The sequence below is a fragment of the Saimiri boliviensis genome, chromosome 21 (assembly GCF_048565385.1).
Source record: "Saimiri boliviensis isolate mSaiBol1 chromosome 21, mSaiBol1.pri, whole genome shotgun sequence".
Lineage (NCBI taxonomy): Eukaryota > Metazoa > Chordata > Mammalia > Primates > Cebidae > Saimiri > Saimiri boliviensis.
The window spans coordinates 25601123-25620831 of NC_133469.1; the positions used below are offsets into that span (position 1 = coordinate 25601123).

Below are 19709 nucleotides of genomic sequence, written 5' to 3' on the forward strand. Positions count from 1 at the left end.
GGCACCACCTGGCCTGACCTAGAGAGGGGACAGAGAAAAGAACAGCAGGGAGGCAGCAGTGTCTCTGAGAGGCTCTGGTCACCTTGTAAATGGTTTGTTTTGGTCCGGACACCAGGAGGCGCTTGAGAACCATTCCTGAGAAGACTGGGGGTGATTAGAACAGAACCAGCCACCCGCCCTGCCTGGTGTCCTCTTCTCAGGGCTCACGTCCTCCCCACGCCTTTCTCTCCCTTCTCCTCAGGGTGAATCCCTTTGCTTCTTTTCTCCTCAGCCCGTTCTCTTTAATAAAATTCTTTCCAAGAAGGAATAATAATAATAATAATAATAAACCAATATTTACATTATACTATTACATCCATTTTCAGATCTATCTGGATCCCTGACAACATCACCACCGCCAGCTATGCAACCTGTGTCCAACCCCAGCAGCTCCTCCTCACCCTTTGCCATCTCCCTCTCTCCCCAGAATCCCTCCCGGGAAGCCACAGATCTTCCTCTATCACTAATGCTCGGTTTTCATTTTGGGAAATGTTAGCGTTATCAGACATTATCTTCCCATTTGTTAAGGCTTCTTTCACTCTGCTCACTTCTGAGAGTCTCCCTGTTGTTGCTGAATTGCATCTCATCCCATAAAGGGCTCATTAGAACCTTTGAGAGTTTCTGAGTCATTTTGCCTTTTATGGCTATTTTTATGTTTCTATAGACACACATACATCATCTAGGACAGATTATATTCCTTTTTTCTGATTTAAAGAAAATCAGTACATTTTCTGGGGACTCTAACAGCATCAAGCCCTGCAGACAGTTCATGTTCTCTCTCTGGCAATGCGTAGCCCTGCCTGCATCTTACGCTATTACTTACTCACCTCTCACCAGTGCTGGACAATTGTGTTTTATTCTCCTGATTTTGAATGGGTAATAGACAAACAAGATGCCCCATGAGAACTATGAGAGCACCTCCCCCTCTTCCATCCTGTCTCCAGGCCTGTTGGTTCCTCTCAGCAGAAGTGACCGAGGATGCTGAGATTTCTGTTCCCTCCCAGCCGGGGTCTGTGTGTAGAAACACGGGGATCTGTCTGTGTCTCTTTGGGCAACCACATTATGTTTCCTTTAGTACACGTACAACCTTGCTATTGACAAACAACCTTTTAATTCCTGAGACTGTGACTTCATTTAATCCTGACAGAAACTCTACTATTCCTTTCAGGCAATGGGCCCTGATTAAAGAGAAAGTGTTTGTGGCCTGAAGGTAGGGTTCTAATTTATAAATATAAACACTAGAGGTCACTGAAATGTAAATTTAGTAAAACAATGATTAAGAATCAGTATGTAGGCTAGGTGTGGTGGCTCACACCTTCATCCCTGCACTTTGGGAGGCTGAGGCTGTTGCATTGCTTAAGGCCAGGAGTTTGAGACAAGTCTGACCAACGTAGTGCACCTTTACATATCCTAAAACTACAAAAATTATCTGGGCCTCATGGCATATTCCTGTAATTCCAGTTACTCAGAAGACTGATGCATGACAATCACTTGTGCCCAAGAGGCAGAGGTGGCAGTGAGCTGAGACTGGGCCACTGTACTCCAGGTGGGGTAACAGTGAGACTCTGAGTCAAAAAAAGAAAAAGATAGCATCTCTATGTCCAAGACGATATTGTTTATTTAAATATAAACATAACTGGGTGCCCCTTATTTTACGTGGAAACACTACACAGTGTTACAACCTGGAAGAAGCAAAGTTGGATCCAGCCTCCCTTACTGATGCTGGGTCTAGGGGCTTAACCACAAAGACGGAGCTTCTTTAACACAGGGACTCTCAAGTAAGCACATTAGTTTGCATTAAATGCACGTGATATAATTCCCAGGGAATGACACCTGCCCACTTCCATAATTATTCTATTATTCTTCAATCTGCAGATTTAGGGCCTCCCCAGGGTTGCTTCAGTCTGAGCTCTGGACAAGGAATCTCATGTTCTGTGACAACCAGATGCATGAGGCCCCTCAGTCCCTACACAGAGGGGGTTCAGCCAGGGATTCATAAGTAGCATGTGAGAGACAGAAGAGCTCAGCCTGGCTCCGCCTATGTCCAGTGAGAGACCAGCTTCAGGTTCATTTTAGGCTGAAGGCTGGTGAGCTGAGAGAAGAGGAGACACCAAGTCTTAGAGCACACGGCTTCCCAGAGAGAAATTTGGAGCCTGGAAATGGGCCATACTCTTGAGTGGGGAAGAAAAAGGCAGCTCTGGACACAACCCTTCATTCCTGGTGGGTTCCCCTTAATCAAGTTTGGCTCCCTGCTCTGATGGCCATCAGGGAACCCCTTCAGCAGGTTCAAGATCCCAGGACTTTACTACAAACGGCAGAGTTGAGCAGGCAGGTATGTCATGATTCAGGAGTTCTGTGCACAGCAGTAAGTACAGATGCACATTCACAAGGACCCTCACAGTGGTCTCTTTTTGAGTGAAAGAAATACAGAGGCCGGGCGCAGTGGCTCAAGCCTGTAATCCCAGCACTTTGGGAGGCCGAGGCGGGTGGATCACGAGGTCAAGAGATCGAGACCATCCTGGTCAACATGGTGAAACCCCGTCTCTACTAAAAATACAAAAAATTAGCTGGGCGCCGGGCGCGGTGGCTCAAGCCTGTAATCCCAGCACTTTGGGAGGCTGAGGCGGGCGGATGACAAGGTCAAGAGATCAAGACCATCCTGGTCAACATGGTGAAACCCCGTCTCTACTAAAAATACAAAAAATTAGCTGGGCATGGTGGTACATGCCTGTAATCCCAGCTACTCAGGAGGCTGAGGCAGGAGAATTGCCTGAACGCAGGAGGCGGAGGTTGTGGTGAGCCAAGATCGCGCCATTGCACTCCAGCCTGAGTAACAAGAGTGAAACTCAGTCTCAAAAAAAAAAAAAAAAAAAGAAATATAGAAAGGCAGACAGAAACCAAAAGACTCAGTGTGTCTGGGCCTAGGACAGCACTGGATGCTGTGGGCTTATCTCTGGGGGGTCTGCAGGAGACTATAGCTAAGAAGCCAGCCCCTGATGTGACCCTGTGTCATCTGCTCACCGTCCACTGGGCTCAGCAGCTGCATTCTCACAGGAAACTAGATGCAGCTAGCCTGGCCTTCTTCACTCCACCTGGAAAATGTGTTCATGTGACCGTCAGGACTGAGATCCTTTAAAGGCATGGGAGACAAGGGAAGAGGGCTGTTTTGGATCAAGCAGTCATTCCACACCCTTTTCTTTAAATTAAAATTCATTAATGGAAACTCTGGGGCCATCCACATCTAATCAACCTAAAAGAGGGGTTATCAGCTGGAGGTGGTCAGAGTGAGAAAAAATACTGGCTTTCTTGAAAGACCCATTAAAAAAAATAAGAAAATAGGCCAGGCGTGGTGGCTCAAGCCTGTAATCCCAGCACTTTGGGAGGCCGAGGCGGGTGGATCACGAGGTCGAGAGATCGAGACCATCCTGGTCAACATGGTGAAACCCAGTCTCTACTAAAAATACAAAAAACTAGCTGGGCATGGTGGCGCGTGCCTGTAATCCCAGCTACTCAGGAGGCTGAGGCAGGAGAATTGCCTGAGCCCAGGAGGCGGAGGTTGCGGTGAGCCGAGATCGCGCCATTGCACTCCAGCCTGGGTAACAAGAGCGAAACTCCGTCTCAAAAAAAAAAAAAAGAAAGAAAAAAAAAAAAGAAAATAAAAGAAAGACTCATTAACACAGAAATAAACTCTGGGACAAATGGGGTGAGTCCCTGTAACTCTCACCCCATGTTATCCACAGGAGCCTGAGCCTAGTCCTCTTACCCTATTGCTTCTGATTCTGGTCTATTCCCCTTTCTCCATGAACCTTGCCTATGTCTGAATCCAGGGTGGTGGGCGAGCATCATCCCAGTCCACATCTATGGATGGGTAACAGCTACTATGGATTCAAGCAGAGTCCACAGGTGTATCCATGAGGGCCTCTTCTGCTCCCCAACCCTCTCACACAGGTGACTACTGCTGTGGCTCTGGCATAGTGGCCCCTGACCTCTGAAGGACACAAGATTTTCCTTTCTCTCTAAACAACGCATATAGTGGCAGAGATATGGGTGGGTGTAGAGCAGATTGGCTCTTCCAGATGCAAAGCACTAAGACTGTGGCTACAGGAAAATTATTTTACAAAATCCCACACCCTTTCATAACAAATGAATTGTAACTAAAAGAAAACTACCTTAGCAGAGTAAAGCCCATCTATGAAACTCCCTCAGTTAACATCATATGCAGTCTGAAGAACGGAAGATATTTTCTGTAATTTCAGGAACAAAGCAAGGATGCACACTTTCACCACTTCTTTTCCAAATAGTATGGAAACATCCAGTCAGAACAGTTAGCCATAAAGAGTAAATAAGGAGAAAGGAAATTAGAAATGAAAAAGTAAAATGATCTCTGTTTTTGGACAACATAATCTCATATATAGAAAAACTATAAAACACATACCAAAATAACATACATTTCTGAGGTAAGGAAGCATGTTCTAACCCAATGCAGGGAAGCTAAGAACCTTGATACAAGTTTACAGGAACTGCGAATTGGAATAATCAGTTTAGACAGGAACATAAATGATCTGATGCAGCTAAAAACCACAGCACAAAAACTTTGTAAAGTATACCCAAGTATCAACAGCCAAATTAATCAAGTGGAAGAAAGTGTATCAGATATTAAAGATAAACTTACTGAAATAGGTGTGAAGACAAGATAAGAGAAAAAAGAATGAAAAGAATAAACAAAGCCTCCAAGAAATATGAGACTCTGTGAAAAGATCTAACTTACTACTGACTGGTGTACCTGAAAGTGACGAGGAGAATGCAACCAAGTTGGAAAACACACATCAGAATATTATCCAGGAGAAGTTCCCCAACTCAGCAAGACAGGCCGCCAACATTCAAATTCAGGAAACAGAGACAACACCACTAAGATACTTCTCGAGAAGAGAAACCCCAAGATGCGTAGTCAGATTCTCCAAGTTTCAAATGAAGGAAAAAATGTTAAGGGCAGCCAGAGAGAAAGATCAAGTTATCTACAAAGAGAAGCCCATAAGTTTAACAGTGACTATTTCTGCAGAAACCCTACCATCCAGAGAGACTTGGGAGCTAATATTCAACATTTTTTTTTTTTTTTTTTTTTTTGGTGAGACGGAGTTTTCCTCTTGTTACCCAGGCTGGAGTGCAATGGTGTGATCTCGGCTCACTGCAGCCTCCGCCTCCTGGGTTCAGGCAATTCTCCTGCCTCAGCCTCCTGAGTAGCTGGGATTACAGGCACACGCCACCATGCCCAGCGAATTTTTTTTTTTTTTTTTTGTATTTTTAGTAGAGACGGGGTTTCACCATGTTGACCAGGATGGTCTTGATCTCTTGACCTCGTGATCCACCCCCCTCGGCCTCCCAAAGTGCTGGGATTACAGGCTTGAGCCACCCCACCTGGCCGATATTCAACATTTTTAAAGAAAAGAATTTTCAAATCAGAATTTCAAATCTAGCCCAACTAAGCTCCATAAATGAAGGAGAAATAAAATCCTATACAGATAAGCAAATGCGGAGGGATTCTGTCACCACCAGTCCTGCCTTACGAGAGCTCCTGAAGAAAGCACTAAATATGGACAGAAAAAACTGGTGCCAGCCACTGCAAAAACACACCAAAATGGAAAACCCAATGACACTCTGAAAATACTGCATCAACTAATGTGAAAAATAACCAGCTAGCATCATGACATAATCAAATTCACATATAATATTCATTTTAAATTTAAATAGGCTAAATGCCTCCAATTAAAGCACACAGACTCACAAATTGGATAGAGGCAAGACCCTTTGGTGTACTGTATTCAGGAGACACATCTCATGTGCAAAGACACACATAGGCTCAAAATAAAACAATGGTGAAATACTGACCAAGCTAATGCAAAGAAAAAGAAAGCATGGGTTGCAATCTTAGTCTCTGATAAAACAAACTAAAAAACCAACAAAAACAAAAAATACAAAGATAGCATTACATAATGGTAAAGGAATCAATGCAACAAGAACTTTGCTAAGTATATACGTATCCAATACAGGAGCATTCAGATTCAAAAACCAACTTCTTAGAGACCTACAAAGAGACTTAGACTCCCAGACAATAATAGTGGAAGACATTAGCACCCCACTGTCAATATTATACAGATGAATGAGACAGAAAATTAACAAGGATATCCCATTCTTAGGAAAGTCCATCATCTCATTCCAAAACCTCCTTAAGGTGATAAGCAACTTCAGCACAGTCTCAGGATATGAAATTAGTGTGCAAAAACCACAAGCATTCTGATATACCAGCAAGAGACAAGCAGAGAGCCAAATCATGAGTGAACTCCCATTGCCAATTCCTACAAAGATAATAAAATACCTAGGAATACAACTTACAAGAGACATGAAGGACCTCTTCAAGGAGAACTACAAACCACTGCTCAATGAAATAAGAGAGGAAATATACTCTGCTCTGGATCATGTGGACCTAATTAGATATTTACAAAACTCTCTACCACAAATTAAGAGAATATACATTCTTCTCAGTGCCACATAGCACATATTCTAAAACAGACCACATAACTGGAAGTAAAACACTCGGGAAATGCAAAAGAATGGAAATTATAAGAAAAAGTCTCTCAGACCACTGTACAGTCAAATTAGTACTCAGGATTAAGAAACTCACTCAAAACCACAAAACTAAACAAAAATGGAACAACCTGCTCCTGAATGACTACTGGGTAAATAATGAAATTAAGGCAGAAATAAAGAAGTTGTTTGAAAACAATAAGAAAACCATCAAAGAAATGCAAACAAAATTGACAATACATCCCACTTCATGCCCACTAGAGAAGCTAAAAATGATACCAATGGCACTGAGAATATACATTGGTCTGAAGTCTAATACACTGCTAACAGAAATATTTTACACTTTGGAAAACTGGGAACATCCACTAAAGTGGAACCTATGCACAGGCCGTGACACAGCCATTCTGCTACTAAGTATATACCCAGCAGGGCAAGGTGTCTCGTGTATAATCAGCCCAGGCTGGTCTTAAACTCCTAGACTCAAGTGATCCTCCCACCTCAGTCTCCGAAAGTGCTGGAATTACAGGTGTGAGCCACCATGCCTGGCCACTTTTCTTTATGCATATTATACTTCAATAAAAGAAGAAGAGAGAAGAGTCTGAAAACAATTATCAGAAAATTAAGACACATACTCAACTCTTGAAGGAGATTTAAGAAGGCATTTCTAAGGTACTAGCAATGCTCTATTTTGTAATTTAACTTATTCTGTAAACAGTACTTTTTTTTTTTTCCTTTCAGACACAGTCTCACTCTAGAGTGCAGTGGCATGATCTCAGCTCACTGCAGCCTTTGCCTCCTGGGTTCAAGTGATTCTCATGCCTCAGCCTCTGGAGTAGCTGGGATTACAGGTGTGCACTACGATGCCCAGTTAATTTTACTATTTTTACTAGAGACAGGATTTCACCATGTTGGCCAGGGTGGTCTTCAACTCCTGACCTCAAGTGATGTGCCCGCCTTGGCCTTCCGAAGTGCTGGGATTACAGGTATGAGCCACCGTGCGTGGCCATAAGCAGTACTTATATCTTACATATGTTTAAATGGATATTTCAAAATAAGATTAAAAGAGATAAGAAAATACAATACTCCAGTAAGTGTAGAAATAAGTGAGATGAATAAATGCCAAGAAAAGTATAATTACCAAGAAGAAATTCAAAAAAGGAACACTCGTATGGATATAATACTTCAATAAAAGTAAAGAAGAATAAGGGCGAAGAGTCTGAAAAGAACAATTATCACAAAATTAAGACACGTACTCAACTCTTGGAAGATTTCAGAAGGCATTTCTAAGGTATATATAGTCATATAACCATTTTAAAAAGAATTTTGAATCAGCTTAACATGTTCTCAAACAAAAAAACCAAACACAAGGCCGGGCGCGGTGGCTCAAGCCTGTAATCCCAGCACTTTGGGAGGCTGAGGTGGGTGGATCACGAGGTCGAGAGATCGAGACCATCCTGGTCAACATGGTGAAACCCCGTCTCTACTAAAAACACAAAAAAGTAGCTGGGCATGGTGGCACTTGCCTGTAATCCCAGCTAGTCAGGAGGCTCAGGCAGGAGAATTGCTTGGACCCAGAAGGCGGAGGTTGCAGTGAGCCTAGATCGCGCCATTGCACTCCAGCCTGGGTAACAAGAGAGAAACTCCATCTCAAAAAAAAAAAAAACAAAACAAAACAAAACAAAAAAAAAAAAACCAAACACATACGAAAACCAAAAAACCACCCGGGTCCAGACTTGTACAGGCAAGTTCTACCAAACTTTTAAGGAATCATTCTAATTTTACAGAAATAAAAACAGAAGATAGGAAAAGAAACACCTCCTAATTCATTTTTTAAGGATAGTCTAATTTTAATACCAAACCAAAAAACCGTATTATTTAATAGCAAACGAAATCCAGCAATATACAAGAATGATACTCCACCATGACCAAGTTGGGTTTAATCCCAGGAATGCACAATTGGTTCAGTATTAGAAAATCTATTAGGATCATAAGGAACTTAGATTAGGCCGGGCGCGGTGGCTCAAGCCTGTAATTCCAGCACTTTGGGAGGCCGAGGCAGGTGGATCACGAGGTCGAGAGATCGAGACCATCCTGGTCAACATGGTGAAACCCCGTCTCTACCAAAAATACAAAAAAATAGCTGGGCGTGGTGGCGCGTGCCTGTAATCCCAGCTACTCAGGAGGCTGAGGCAGGAGAATTGCCTGAACCCAGGAGGCGGAGGTTGCGGTGAGCCGAGATCGCGCCATCCAGCCTGGGTAACAAGAGCGAAACTCCGTCTCAAAAAAAAAAAAAAAAAAAAAATACAGTCACCATCATTTCACGTTTCTAAGGGACCTAAATCAAGATGAAGCATCCTACATGTGATTTTTCAAGAACTCCAGTAAGGCTGCAGACTTACTGACCGCTAAATCATTAACAGTAAAGTCCACAGCAATTGGGCTAAAACATCTGGGAGCATTTAGCTGGTAAAGGGCTTACCTGGGGGCAAAAAAAAAAAAAAAAAAAAAAAAAAAGGCAAATTAGGCCCAACTCTAAACGTGTATTTAATAAATCAAGAAACTGATGCTGATTTACCCTCAAACGCCAATAGTATGATATTAAAATTCACTTAAAAGTAAAAAATTCAAGACGGAAATATTCCAACACTGGTGTCAGTAATGCATTTTAGAAAGCCTGCGCGCAGACCACCATTAGCACCGCTGAGGATATTTAATCAAAGCCGTTGGCTGCAAACACAGGCGAGTAGAAAAAAAGGATTATTTCGGTGTTCTGCACACACGCGGAGACAAACCGCTTCCAGGACCTCAGCAGCCGCAGCCAACACCGACAAGCATCTGATGGCATTCCCACTTTACAATCCAAAGTCAAAAAGCAAGCCACGATGTTAGCACATTGAGGGGTGGGGGCGCTTCCGTTGCCTTCCCGAAGGTCCAGACTTTAACGGCCGCGCTGCGCCCTGGGCCCGGGACCCGGCCTCCGGCCTCCGCCCCCCACGCCACTCCCTGCGCCCCTTCCCGAGCGACCGCGGGCCCGCGAAGCGCGCGAGCGACAACACCTAAACCTCAATCGACCCGGGGCCCCACCCGAGTCCCGGCGCGCGGACGGCGGCGAAGTCCGGGTTCGAGGTCGCTGCGGCGCCTGAGGCCGAGGCACGGGGGAGAGCGAGGCTGCGTCTGCGGCGGCCCCCGGCGGTGGGACGGCCGGGCGTAGCCAGGCGCGGATACTCACCACACCATGCCGTAGGCGCCCTCGCCGATGTACGAGAGGTTGGTGTAGCGCGGTCCCACGTCGAACACCTGCCCGCGGACCATCTCCGGGCCCGCGCCCGCCACCGCCGCCGCTGCCGCCTCCGCCGCACTGGGCTCGACGGTCCGTGGCTGCCGCTCAGCTCCTGTCTCTCCTCCCGAAGGGACGTTGCCGCCGCTGGAGCAGCTGCCGCCGCTGACCGGGAGGAGGAAGGAAGACGCCGGTGGGGAGAGCTGAAGAGCCCACAACCGCTTTAGCCGACTGCCTGCCTGCCAGACTGACCGGCGGGCGTAGGGAGGGGCGCGCGCCGGGGAGGGGCCAAGCAACGTGCGTGCAGATTGGTTCTTCGTGGGTGGGGCGGGGCCAGGCGGGCCGGCGGAAGCGACGGGCTCAGGGAGGGGCCTTGCGGCGGCGTTGACTGAGTGGCCGCCCCAGGGCGCGGTCACGTGCTTTCGTGAGGGTGGCGATGCGGCACGCGTCCCTACAGACACTTGGGGAGACAGACGTGGGGCAGAATCTATGGGACTGAAGTGCCATATGGCCGGGGCCCGCGCCGGACCTGCGTCCTAACAGAACCAGCGGGGACTCGGAGCTGTGCTTGAGGCTTGACCACGCGCCGCAGCCCGGCGGCGCCACAGCTCAGGCCTCTGCGAATCCGTGGCCCGCACGCTGATAATCTAAGACGCCTTGGCACTGGGGCAGAAACCGAAAGACATGACCCAGACCAAGAAAGATATTTGCATACTGAGAAAGTGAGAAACACAATTGTCTAGACTAAAAGGAGACACTGAGAGGATAGGAGAATCAGAGCTTAGCTCAGATGTTTGTTGAGCACACTCTATGTTCCTAGGAATCCACCCTCATAGAAGTTATATTTTAGAGAGAGGAGACATTTACATTTATTTATTTATTTTTTAATTAATTAAAAAAATTTTTTTAAGAGAGCGTTTCACCATTTTGGTCAGGCTACTCTCGAACTCCCGACCTCAGGTGATCCGCCAGCCTCAGCCTCCCAAAGTGCTGGAATGACAGGCGTGAGCCACCACGCCCGGCCTAATACATTTAATACTCAAGCTGTGATAAGTACTGTAAAGAAATATAAAGCAGAAGGGAGGGCGCGGTGGCTCATGCCTGTCATCCCATTACTTTGGGAGGCCTCGGTGGACGGATCACTTGAGATCAGGAGTTCGAGAGCTGTGTCTCCAATAAAAATACAAAAATTAAAGGCAGGCGCAGTGGCTCACACCTGTCATCCCAGCACTTTAGGAGGGCAGATCATGAGGTCAGGAGTCCAAGACCAGCCTGGACAATATGGTGAAACTCCGTCTCTATTAAAATACAAAAACTAGCCGGGGACGTGGTGAATGCCCAGCTATTTGAAAGGCTGAGGCAGGAGAATTGCGTGAACCAGGGAGGAGGAGGTTGCAGTGTGCTGATATCTCGCCACTGCACTCCAGCCTGGGCAACGAAGACTCCGTGGAAGGTGGCGTGGGGAGGAAGTTAGCTAGGGGAGGTGGTGGGCACCTGTAATCCCAGCTACTTTTGAGACTGAGGCAGGAGAATGGCTTGAACACGGGAGGAGGAGGTTGCAGTGAGTCGCCACTGCATTCCAGCCTGGGCAACAGAGCAAGACTCCGTCTCCAAACGTCGAAACACTTGAGAGAAACATTTGCATTCAGAGACAGACTCAGATTGGTACAGATGGGCAGAAATGTTAACAGAGCAGATAGTGAAATAGAAATGCAAAGATAGAATCTTAAAACCGAAACATCGAGATTTAGAGAAAAAGAGACAGACACATCAGGCTCAGAAACAGTCACAAACAACAGAGGTTGAAAAAATAAAAATTAAGAGTCCTGAAGCAGGTGGATACTAAGAAAAGCTAAGACCAGACAGACAATGACCCAGGCATTGCCTCTGAATCATTTCCGGTGCCATCTTTGGAGGCAGAAGGAAGAGCAGCAGACTCTATATCTTCTCTGTCCAACCCTTCCATCTTTAAAATCAGCAACTCTTGACTTCCAGACATCAACAAAGATCAATTAGTCAATCTCAAAGGAGAGCAGACAAGGTTTTTGTTTTGTTTTGTTTTTGTTTTTTAACTCTCTGGTGGAAGCAGGTGTGGTGGCTCACACCTGAAATCCTAACAACTTGGGGCCAAGAATTCAAGACCAGCCTGGGCAACACAGCAATACCTGTCTCTAAAACAAGGAAACAAACAAAAAATCCTGTGGGGGGAAATGATGTGATACATGAGAAAAGGAATAAACTGCTGCAGCCACAATTTACTCCTTTTATATACAGGCCATGAAACAGGACCCAATTTTTTTTTTTTTTTTTTTTTTGAGACGGAGTTTCGCTCTTGTTACCCAGGCTGGAGTGCAATGGCGCGATCTCGGCTCACCGCAACCTCCGCCTCCTGGGTTCAGGCAATTCTCCTGCCTCAGCCTCCTGAGTAGCTGGGATTACAGGCACGTGCCACCATGCCCAGCTAATTTTTTGTATTTTTAGTAGAGACGGGGTTTCACCATGTTGACCATGTTGGTCTCGATCTCCTGACCTCGTGATCCACCCGCCTCGGCCTCCCAAAGTGCTGGGATTACAGGCTTGAGCCACCGCGCCCGGCCAACAGGACCCAATTTTTAAAAATACCTAATTCCTATTCTCCAAAAAGGACATTTAATTTTTTTTTTTTTTTTTTTTTTTTTTGAGACAGAGTTTCACTCTTGTTACCCAGGCTGGAGTGCAATGGCGCGATCTCGGCTCACCGCAACCTCCGCCTCCTGGGTTCAGGCAATTCTCCTGCCTCAGCCTCCTGAGTAGCTGGGATTACAGGCACACGCCACCATGCCCAGCTAATGGACATTTAATATTTTAACCGGCCGGGCATGGTGGCTCACGCCTGTAATCTCAGAACTTTGGGAGGCTGAGGCGGGCAGATTGCCTGAGCTCAGGAATTCACAACTAGCCTGGGCAACACAGTGAAACCCTGTCACTACTAAAATACAAAAAATAGGCTGTGCATGGTGGTGCACACTTGTAGTCCCACCTACCTAAGAGTCAGACAGGAGAACTGTTGGACCCAGGAGGCGGAGGTTGCAGTGAGCAGAGACTACGCCACTACACTCCAGCCTGGGTGACAGAGTGAGACTCAATCTCAAAAAAAAAAAAAAAAAAAAAAAAAAAAAAAAAAAAAAAATGCCCACAATAACCAAAGTAAAAGCAAGATTGAAGTGGCAAAAAGTAGACTTGATGCAGAAGAGTATATCAGCAATATAGAAGATAAACATGAGAAAAATTTCAAGAATGTGAAATGAGGTGATGGAATTCTGTAAGAGAAGACAATGTAGATGGAGCGCATCTACAGATTCTTTTTTTTTTTTTTTTTTTTTTTTGAGACAGTCTTGCTCTGTTGCTAGGCGCCAGGCTGGAGTGCAGTGGCGTGATCTCAGCTCACTGCAATCTCTGCCTCCTGGGTTCAAGGAATTCTCCTGCCTCAGCCTCCTGAGGAACAAGGACTACAGGCGCACGCCACCAAGCCCAGCTAATTTTTATATTTTTTAGTAGAGAAGGGGTTGTTGGCCAGGATGGTCTCGATCCCTTCACCTCGTGATCTGCCCACCTCAGCCTCCCAAAGTGCCGGGATTACAGGCTTCAGCAACTGTGCCCAGATCTGTTAGAAGCAATAATCAGAATTACTACTGGAGAAAAGTTTCCTTAGGTTGCAAAAAGATCTGAGGTGGAGGTGGGAAATAGAGTGGGTTCACTGGGATTGAGAAAAATTAGGAGGAAGCCAACAACACATAATATGGGAAAATCGTTGTTTCAGGGATAAAGAACAAACACTAATAGACCCAGTTAGGGAAAAAACGTTATTTATAAAAAAGCAGGTGCTGTCGCTCACTCCTGTAATCCCAGCACTTTGGGAGGCCGAGGCAGGTGGATCATAAAGTCAGGAGTTCTAGACCAGCCTGATTAACATGGCAAAACCCCGTTTCTACTAAAAATATAAAAATTAGCTGGGCGTGGTGGTGTGACCCTGTAATCCCATCTACTTGGGAGGCTGAAGCAGGAGAATTGCTTGAGCTGAGATCCTGCCACTGTACTCCAGCCTGAGCAACAGAGTGAAACTCTGTCTGGGGTGGGGGTTGCAGAGAGGGGAAGAAAGCTGGCTGGGCAAGGTGGCTCATGGCTGTAATCCCAGCACTTTGGGAGGCTCAGGATGGTGGATCACCTGAGGTCAGGAATTCGGGACAAGCCTGGCTAATGTGGTAAAACCCCGTATTTACTAAAAATACAAAAATTAGCCGGGCATTGTGGCTGGCACATGTAATCCTAGTTACTTGGGAGTCTGAGGCGGGAGAATCACTTGAACCTGGAAGGCGGAGGTTGCAGTGAGCCAAGACTGTGCCATTGCACTCCAGTCTGGGTGACAAGAATGAGACTCCATCTCAAAAAAAAAAAAGCTAAAAACTGGCTTTCTTCAGATTTCTCCTCCGCAGCACTTAAAAGCCAAAGGAAAACTGAACAAGATTGCTAACACTTTGAAGGGGTAGGTTTTGAGGCTTTGAACCTTCGTGGATTATTTCATTCATTCCCGTGCCTTAATTCCTCCCAGATCTTTTTTTTTTAAATTATATATAAAAAGAGGTGGGGAACAGGTGTGGTGGCCCACACCTATAATCTCAGCACTTTGGGAGGTCAAGGTGGGCAGATCACCTGAGGTCAGGAGTTTGAGACCAGTCTGGCCAACACAACAAAACCCTGTCTCTACTAAAAATACAAAAAAATTAGGCATGGTGGCTCATGCCTGTAATCCCAGCTCCTCGGAAGACTAAGGCAGGAGAACCGATTGAACCCAGGAGGTGGAGGTTGCAGTGAGCCGAGATTGCACCACTGCACTCCAGCCTGGGTAAAAGACAGGGTCTCACTTGTTGCCCAGGTTGGTTTTGAACTCCTGGCCTCAAACAATTATCCCACCTCAGCCTCCCAAGTAACTGGGACTATTGGTATGCACCTCCTTCTTCCCAGATTTTTTTTTTTTTTTTTTTTTTAGATAGAATCTGGCTCTGTTGCCCAGGCTGGAGTACAGCTCACTGCAACCTCCACCTCCCAGGTTCAAGCGATTCTCATGCCTTAGCCTCCTGAGTAAGTGGGACTACAGGCCCTGACCACCATGTCGGCTAATTTTTTTTTGTATTTTTAGTAGAGATGGGGTTTCACCATATTGGCCTTGCTGGTCTCGAACTACTGACCTTGTGATCTGCCTGCCTTGGGCTCCAAAAGTGCTGGGATTACAGGCATGAGCCACTGCCCCCAGAACCGCCTAGATTTTTTTTTTTTTTTTAAATTTAAACCCTTATTCAATATTTTCAGCTGACCTCCCAGATCCTTATTGCTCAGAAGATCTCTCCTGAATTCCAGGTCAGCACCTCCACCTGCACACAAGACATCTCCATGTGACATCCCACAGGTTCTTCGATGCCACAGATTTAACCTGCCATTGGTTAACTCCATGAGTTCTATGCTGAGACTATTTGAATCTTAGCTGCTCCACTTACCAGCTATGTGTCCTTGGCCTCATTTTCCTCAGACTTAAAATGGGATCACAGTAGTGCCTACCTCACATAAATTTGTTGGACAGAGTACATAAGACAACGTATGTGAAGAGCCTGATACTTACTATGTTACGTACCTACTAAATGTTATCTGTTACCTACCTCACCTAAACCTGCCTTATCTTGTATCTGTGGATAGCATCAACTTCACCCAGATACTTAAGATGGAGATTTCACTATATCTTTTAAAAACACATTTCACCTGAAGTCTTACCATGTACCCCATCCAATTAATTATGAAATATAAATTCTGTTTCTTTAATATTTCAGAAATCTTTGCTACCCAAAGTGTGGTCTCCAGGCCAGGTGTAGTAGCTCATGTGTGTAATCCCAGCACTTTGGGAGGCTGAAGCAGGATTGTTTGAGGTCAGGAGTTTGAGATGGGGCAACATAGAGAGACCCCCATCTCTACATAAAAATTTACAATTAGCCAGGTGTGGTCAGGGATGGTGGCTCACACCTGTAATCCCAGCACTTTGGGAGGCTGAGGCAGGTGGATCACTTGAGGTCAGGAGTTTGAGACCAGCCTGGCCAACATGGTGAAACCCTGCCTGTACTAAAACTGCAAAATTAGCTGAGTGTGCTGGTGGGCTCCTGAAATTCCAGTTACTCAGGAAGCTGAGGAAAGAGAATTGCTTGAACCTGGGAGGCAGAGGTTGCAGTGAGCCAAGATCAGGCCATTGCACTTCAGCCTGGGTGATAAGAGCAGAACTTAGTGCAACGGCACGACCTTGGCTTACTGCAACCTCTGCCTCCCAGGTTCAAGCAATTCTCCCGCGTCAGCCTCCCAAGTAGCTGGGATTACAAGTCTGTGCCACGATGCCTGGCTACTTTTTGTATTTTTAGTAGAGACGGGGTTTCACCATGTTGGTCAGGATGGTCTTGAACTCCAGACCTCAGGTGATCCACCACCTTGGCCTCCCAAAGTCCTGGGATTACAGGCATGAGCCACCACCCCTAGCCCATAAAATTTTTAATAAATCCAAATAAATGGCCAGGTGTGGTGGCTCACATCTGTAATCCAAGCACTTTGGAGGCCAAAGCAGGTGGATCACCTGAGGTCAAGAGTTCAAGACCAGCCTGACCAACACGGTGAAACCCCATCTCTGTAAAAATAAAAAATAAAAAAATAAAAATCCAAATAAACAGAAATTGTTGAGGTCAAATCCTCTGATCATAGCACAGTTTAGCAAATGGATAATCATACAAAGTTTAAAATTAACAAACATCCTACTAAGTGCTTTATCAGAACATTAGCAAAGATTCTACTGAATAAATTTCAGTCAGATGGCCGGACGCACTGGCTCACGCCTGTAATCCCAACACTTTGGGAGGCCAAGGTGGGCAGATCATCTGAGATCAGGAGTACAAGATCAGCCTGGCCAATGTGGTGAACCCTGTCTCTACTAAAAATACAAAAATTAGCGAGGCGTGGTGGTGGGTGCTTGTAATCCTAGCTACTTGGGAGGCTGAGGCAGGAGAATCACTTGAACCTCGGAGGCGGAAGTTGCAGTGAGCCGAAACCGTGTCATTACACTCTAGCGTGGTTAACAAGAGTGAAACTCTGTTTCAAAAAAAAAAAAAAAAAAGGTTTTAGTCAGGAAGCCAGACTCAGTGGCTCACACCTGTAATCCCAGCACTTTGGGAGGCCGGAGCGGGTAGATCACTTGAGGTCAGCATTTCAAGACTAGCCTGGCCAATGTGATGAAGTCCCAACTCTACCAAAAATACAAAAATTAGCTAGTCATGGCAGCAGGTACCCGGAAGCCCAGCTACTTGGGAGGCTGAGGCAGGAGAACTGCTTGAGCCCAGGAGGCAGAGTTTGCAGTGAGCTGAGATTATGCCATTGTACTCCATCCTGGGTGACAGAGTGAGACTCTCTGTCTCAAAAACAAACAAACAAAAAAAACAAAAAAAAGTTTCAGTCAGAAAGGAAATAATACAGTAACAGGCCAAAAGGATGATGGCTAACACCTGCAATCTCAGCACTTTGGGAAGCAGAGGTGGGAAGACTGCCTGAGGCCAGGAGTTTGAGACAAGCCTGGGCAACACAATAAACCCCTCTCTCTAAAAAAATTCAAAAAATAGGTCGGACACAGTGGCTCATGCCTGTAATCCCAGTATGTTGGGAGGCTGAGGCAGGTAGATCACAAGATCAAGAGATCAAGACCATCCTAGCCAACATGGTGAAAACCCATCTTTACTAAAATACAAAAATTAGCCAGGCGTGGTGGCAAGCACCTGTAGTCCCAGCTACTTGGAGGGCTGAGGCAGGAGAATCGCTTGAACCTGGGAGGCGGAGGTTGCAGTGAACTGAGGTTACACCACTGCACTCTAGTCTGGCAACAAAGCAAGACTCTGTCTCAAAAATAAAAAAAACTAAGCCAGGCGCAGTGGCTCATGTCTGTAATCCCATCACTTCGGGAGGCTGAGGTGGGTGGATCACCTGAGGTCAGAAGTTCGAGATCAGCCTGACCAATATGGTGAAACCCCATCTTTAAAAAAAATGAAAAAAAAAAAATTTAAAAATTTAAAAAAATTACCTGGGTGTGGTGGTGGATGCCTGTAGTCCCAGCTGCTCAGGAGGCTGAGGTTGGAGGATCCCTGGAGCCTGGGAATTCCGTTACAGTGAGCTATGATTGAGGCTGCAGCTTCAGCCTCCTGGGCTCAAGCCATCCTCCCCACCTCAGTCTCCCAGGCAGCTGGGACTACAGGTGTGTGCTGCCATGCACAGCTAATTTTTTCATTGTTTGTAGAGACCAGGTCTTGCTATGTTGCCCAGGCTGGTCGCCAACTCCTAGGCTCAAGCAATTCTGCCTTGTCTCCCAAAGGGCTGGGTTTACAGGTTTGAGTCATTGTGCCTGGCCGAGTCCCTGTCTCATTAAAAAAAAAAAGGCCAGGTCTGGTGGCTCACGCCTGTAACCCCAGCACTTTGGGAGGCCGAGGAGGGTGGATTGGCTGAGGGCAAAAGTTGAAGACTTGGCTGAGGTCTTAAATTTTTGACCTCAGCCAAGTTAGTTTTGGCTAACTTGGCAAAACTCCATCTCTACTAAAAATACAAAAAATTAGCTGGGTGTGGTGGTGGGCACCTGTAATCCCAGCTACTTGGGAGGCTGAGGCAGGAAGAATTTTTAATAAATCGAAATAACCTGCTTGAACCTGGGAGGTGGAGGTTGCAGGGAGCTAAGATTGCACCATTGCACTCCAGCCCGGCAACAGAGCAAGTCTCCATCTCAAAAAGAAAAGAAAAAGATGAAGTAACACTTTTTGGAAAATCATGAAAATAATAAAACTCCTACTACAAACTTGGCAGACTTTCTTTAATATTAGGCTGGGGTGGCCCCTCGCACTGATATTACAACATTGCTTTGGCCCAAATAAGAGCAGCTGCCTTTTATCTCCTTTTCTGGGTTCCTCTTATCTGCCCATTCCTTAAATTCAAGGGTCAGTCCGAATTCTTACCGGTCAGAATCTTTCAGCTGTAAGTACAAAAAGCCCTGAATCAAACACAGCCAGGACCAGGGTAAGATGAGTGAGGCACCTGGGGTGTAACATTGAAGGAGACAGTCACTCTTAGGATTGGCAAGTGCAGCGTCAGCATCCAAGGGTGAGCACCTCCTTCAATATTCCGTCCTAGGTGCTCAACTGCCTCACCTTGGTTCTGGCCAAACCCAGTTGGTACAAACAGTAAGGCCACATCCTTTCTCATAGCACAGGAAGGGCTCTGCCTCCTCTTCTCTGCTCTTTCTGAGGCACTGCCCTTCTCCCCGAGTGGGCATCATCCTGAAGCAAGTAGGGAGGTGGCTGTGGTGGATCCAGACAACACACGGTACCACACTATTCAAAGGCAGAAAGGGACTAGAAGCCTCCTCAGGAGTAAGAAGCCCCCCAGCAGTCTTCTCCTCATGCTTCATTGACATGCTAGGTTGCATGCCCACCCCAAATAATCACCATTTTCTACTTATAATATTTTCTAGGTTTTTTTTTTTTTTTTTTTTTTTTTTTTTTTTTTTTTTTTTTTTTTTTGAGACAGAGTCTCTGTTGCCCAGGCTGGAGTGCAATGGCATGATCTTGACTCACTGCAACCTTCGCCTCTTGGGTTCAAGTGATTCACCTGCCTCAGGCTCCTGAGTAGCTGGGATAACAGGTGCTGGCCAACATGCCCGGCTAATTTTTGTCCTTTTAGTAGAGACAGGGTTTTGCCATGCTGGCCAGGTTGGTCT

The 19709-nt window shown here is 46.0% G+C and overlaps 1 protein-coding gene across 1 annotated transcript in view; it reads right to left on the reverse strand.

Moving 5' to 3' along the window:
• The window catches only part of LOC141582573 (uncharacterized), a 71775-nt gene extending 52580 nt beyond the window's left edge, over nt 1-19195 (reverse strand). Inside the window, exons 1-2 of the mRNA XM_074390924.1 lie at nt 19028-19195; nt 9851-10434 (exon numbers count right to left, since the gene is read on the reverse strand). Coding sequence (XP_074247025.1) covers nt 9851-10434; nt 19028-19195 — 752 coding nt within the window. The remainder of the gene's footprint in view (nt 1-9850; nt 10435-19027) is intronic.
• Between the last annotated feature and the right edge of the window lie 514 nt (nt 19196-19709).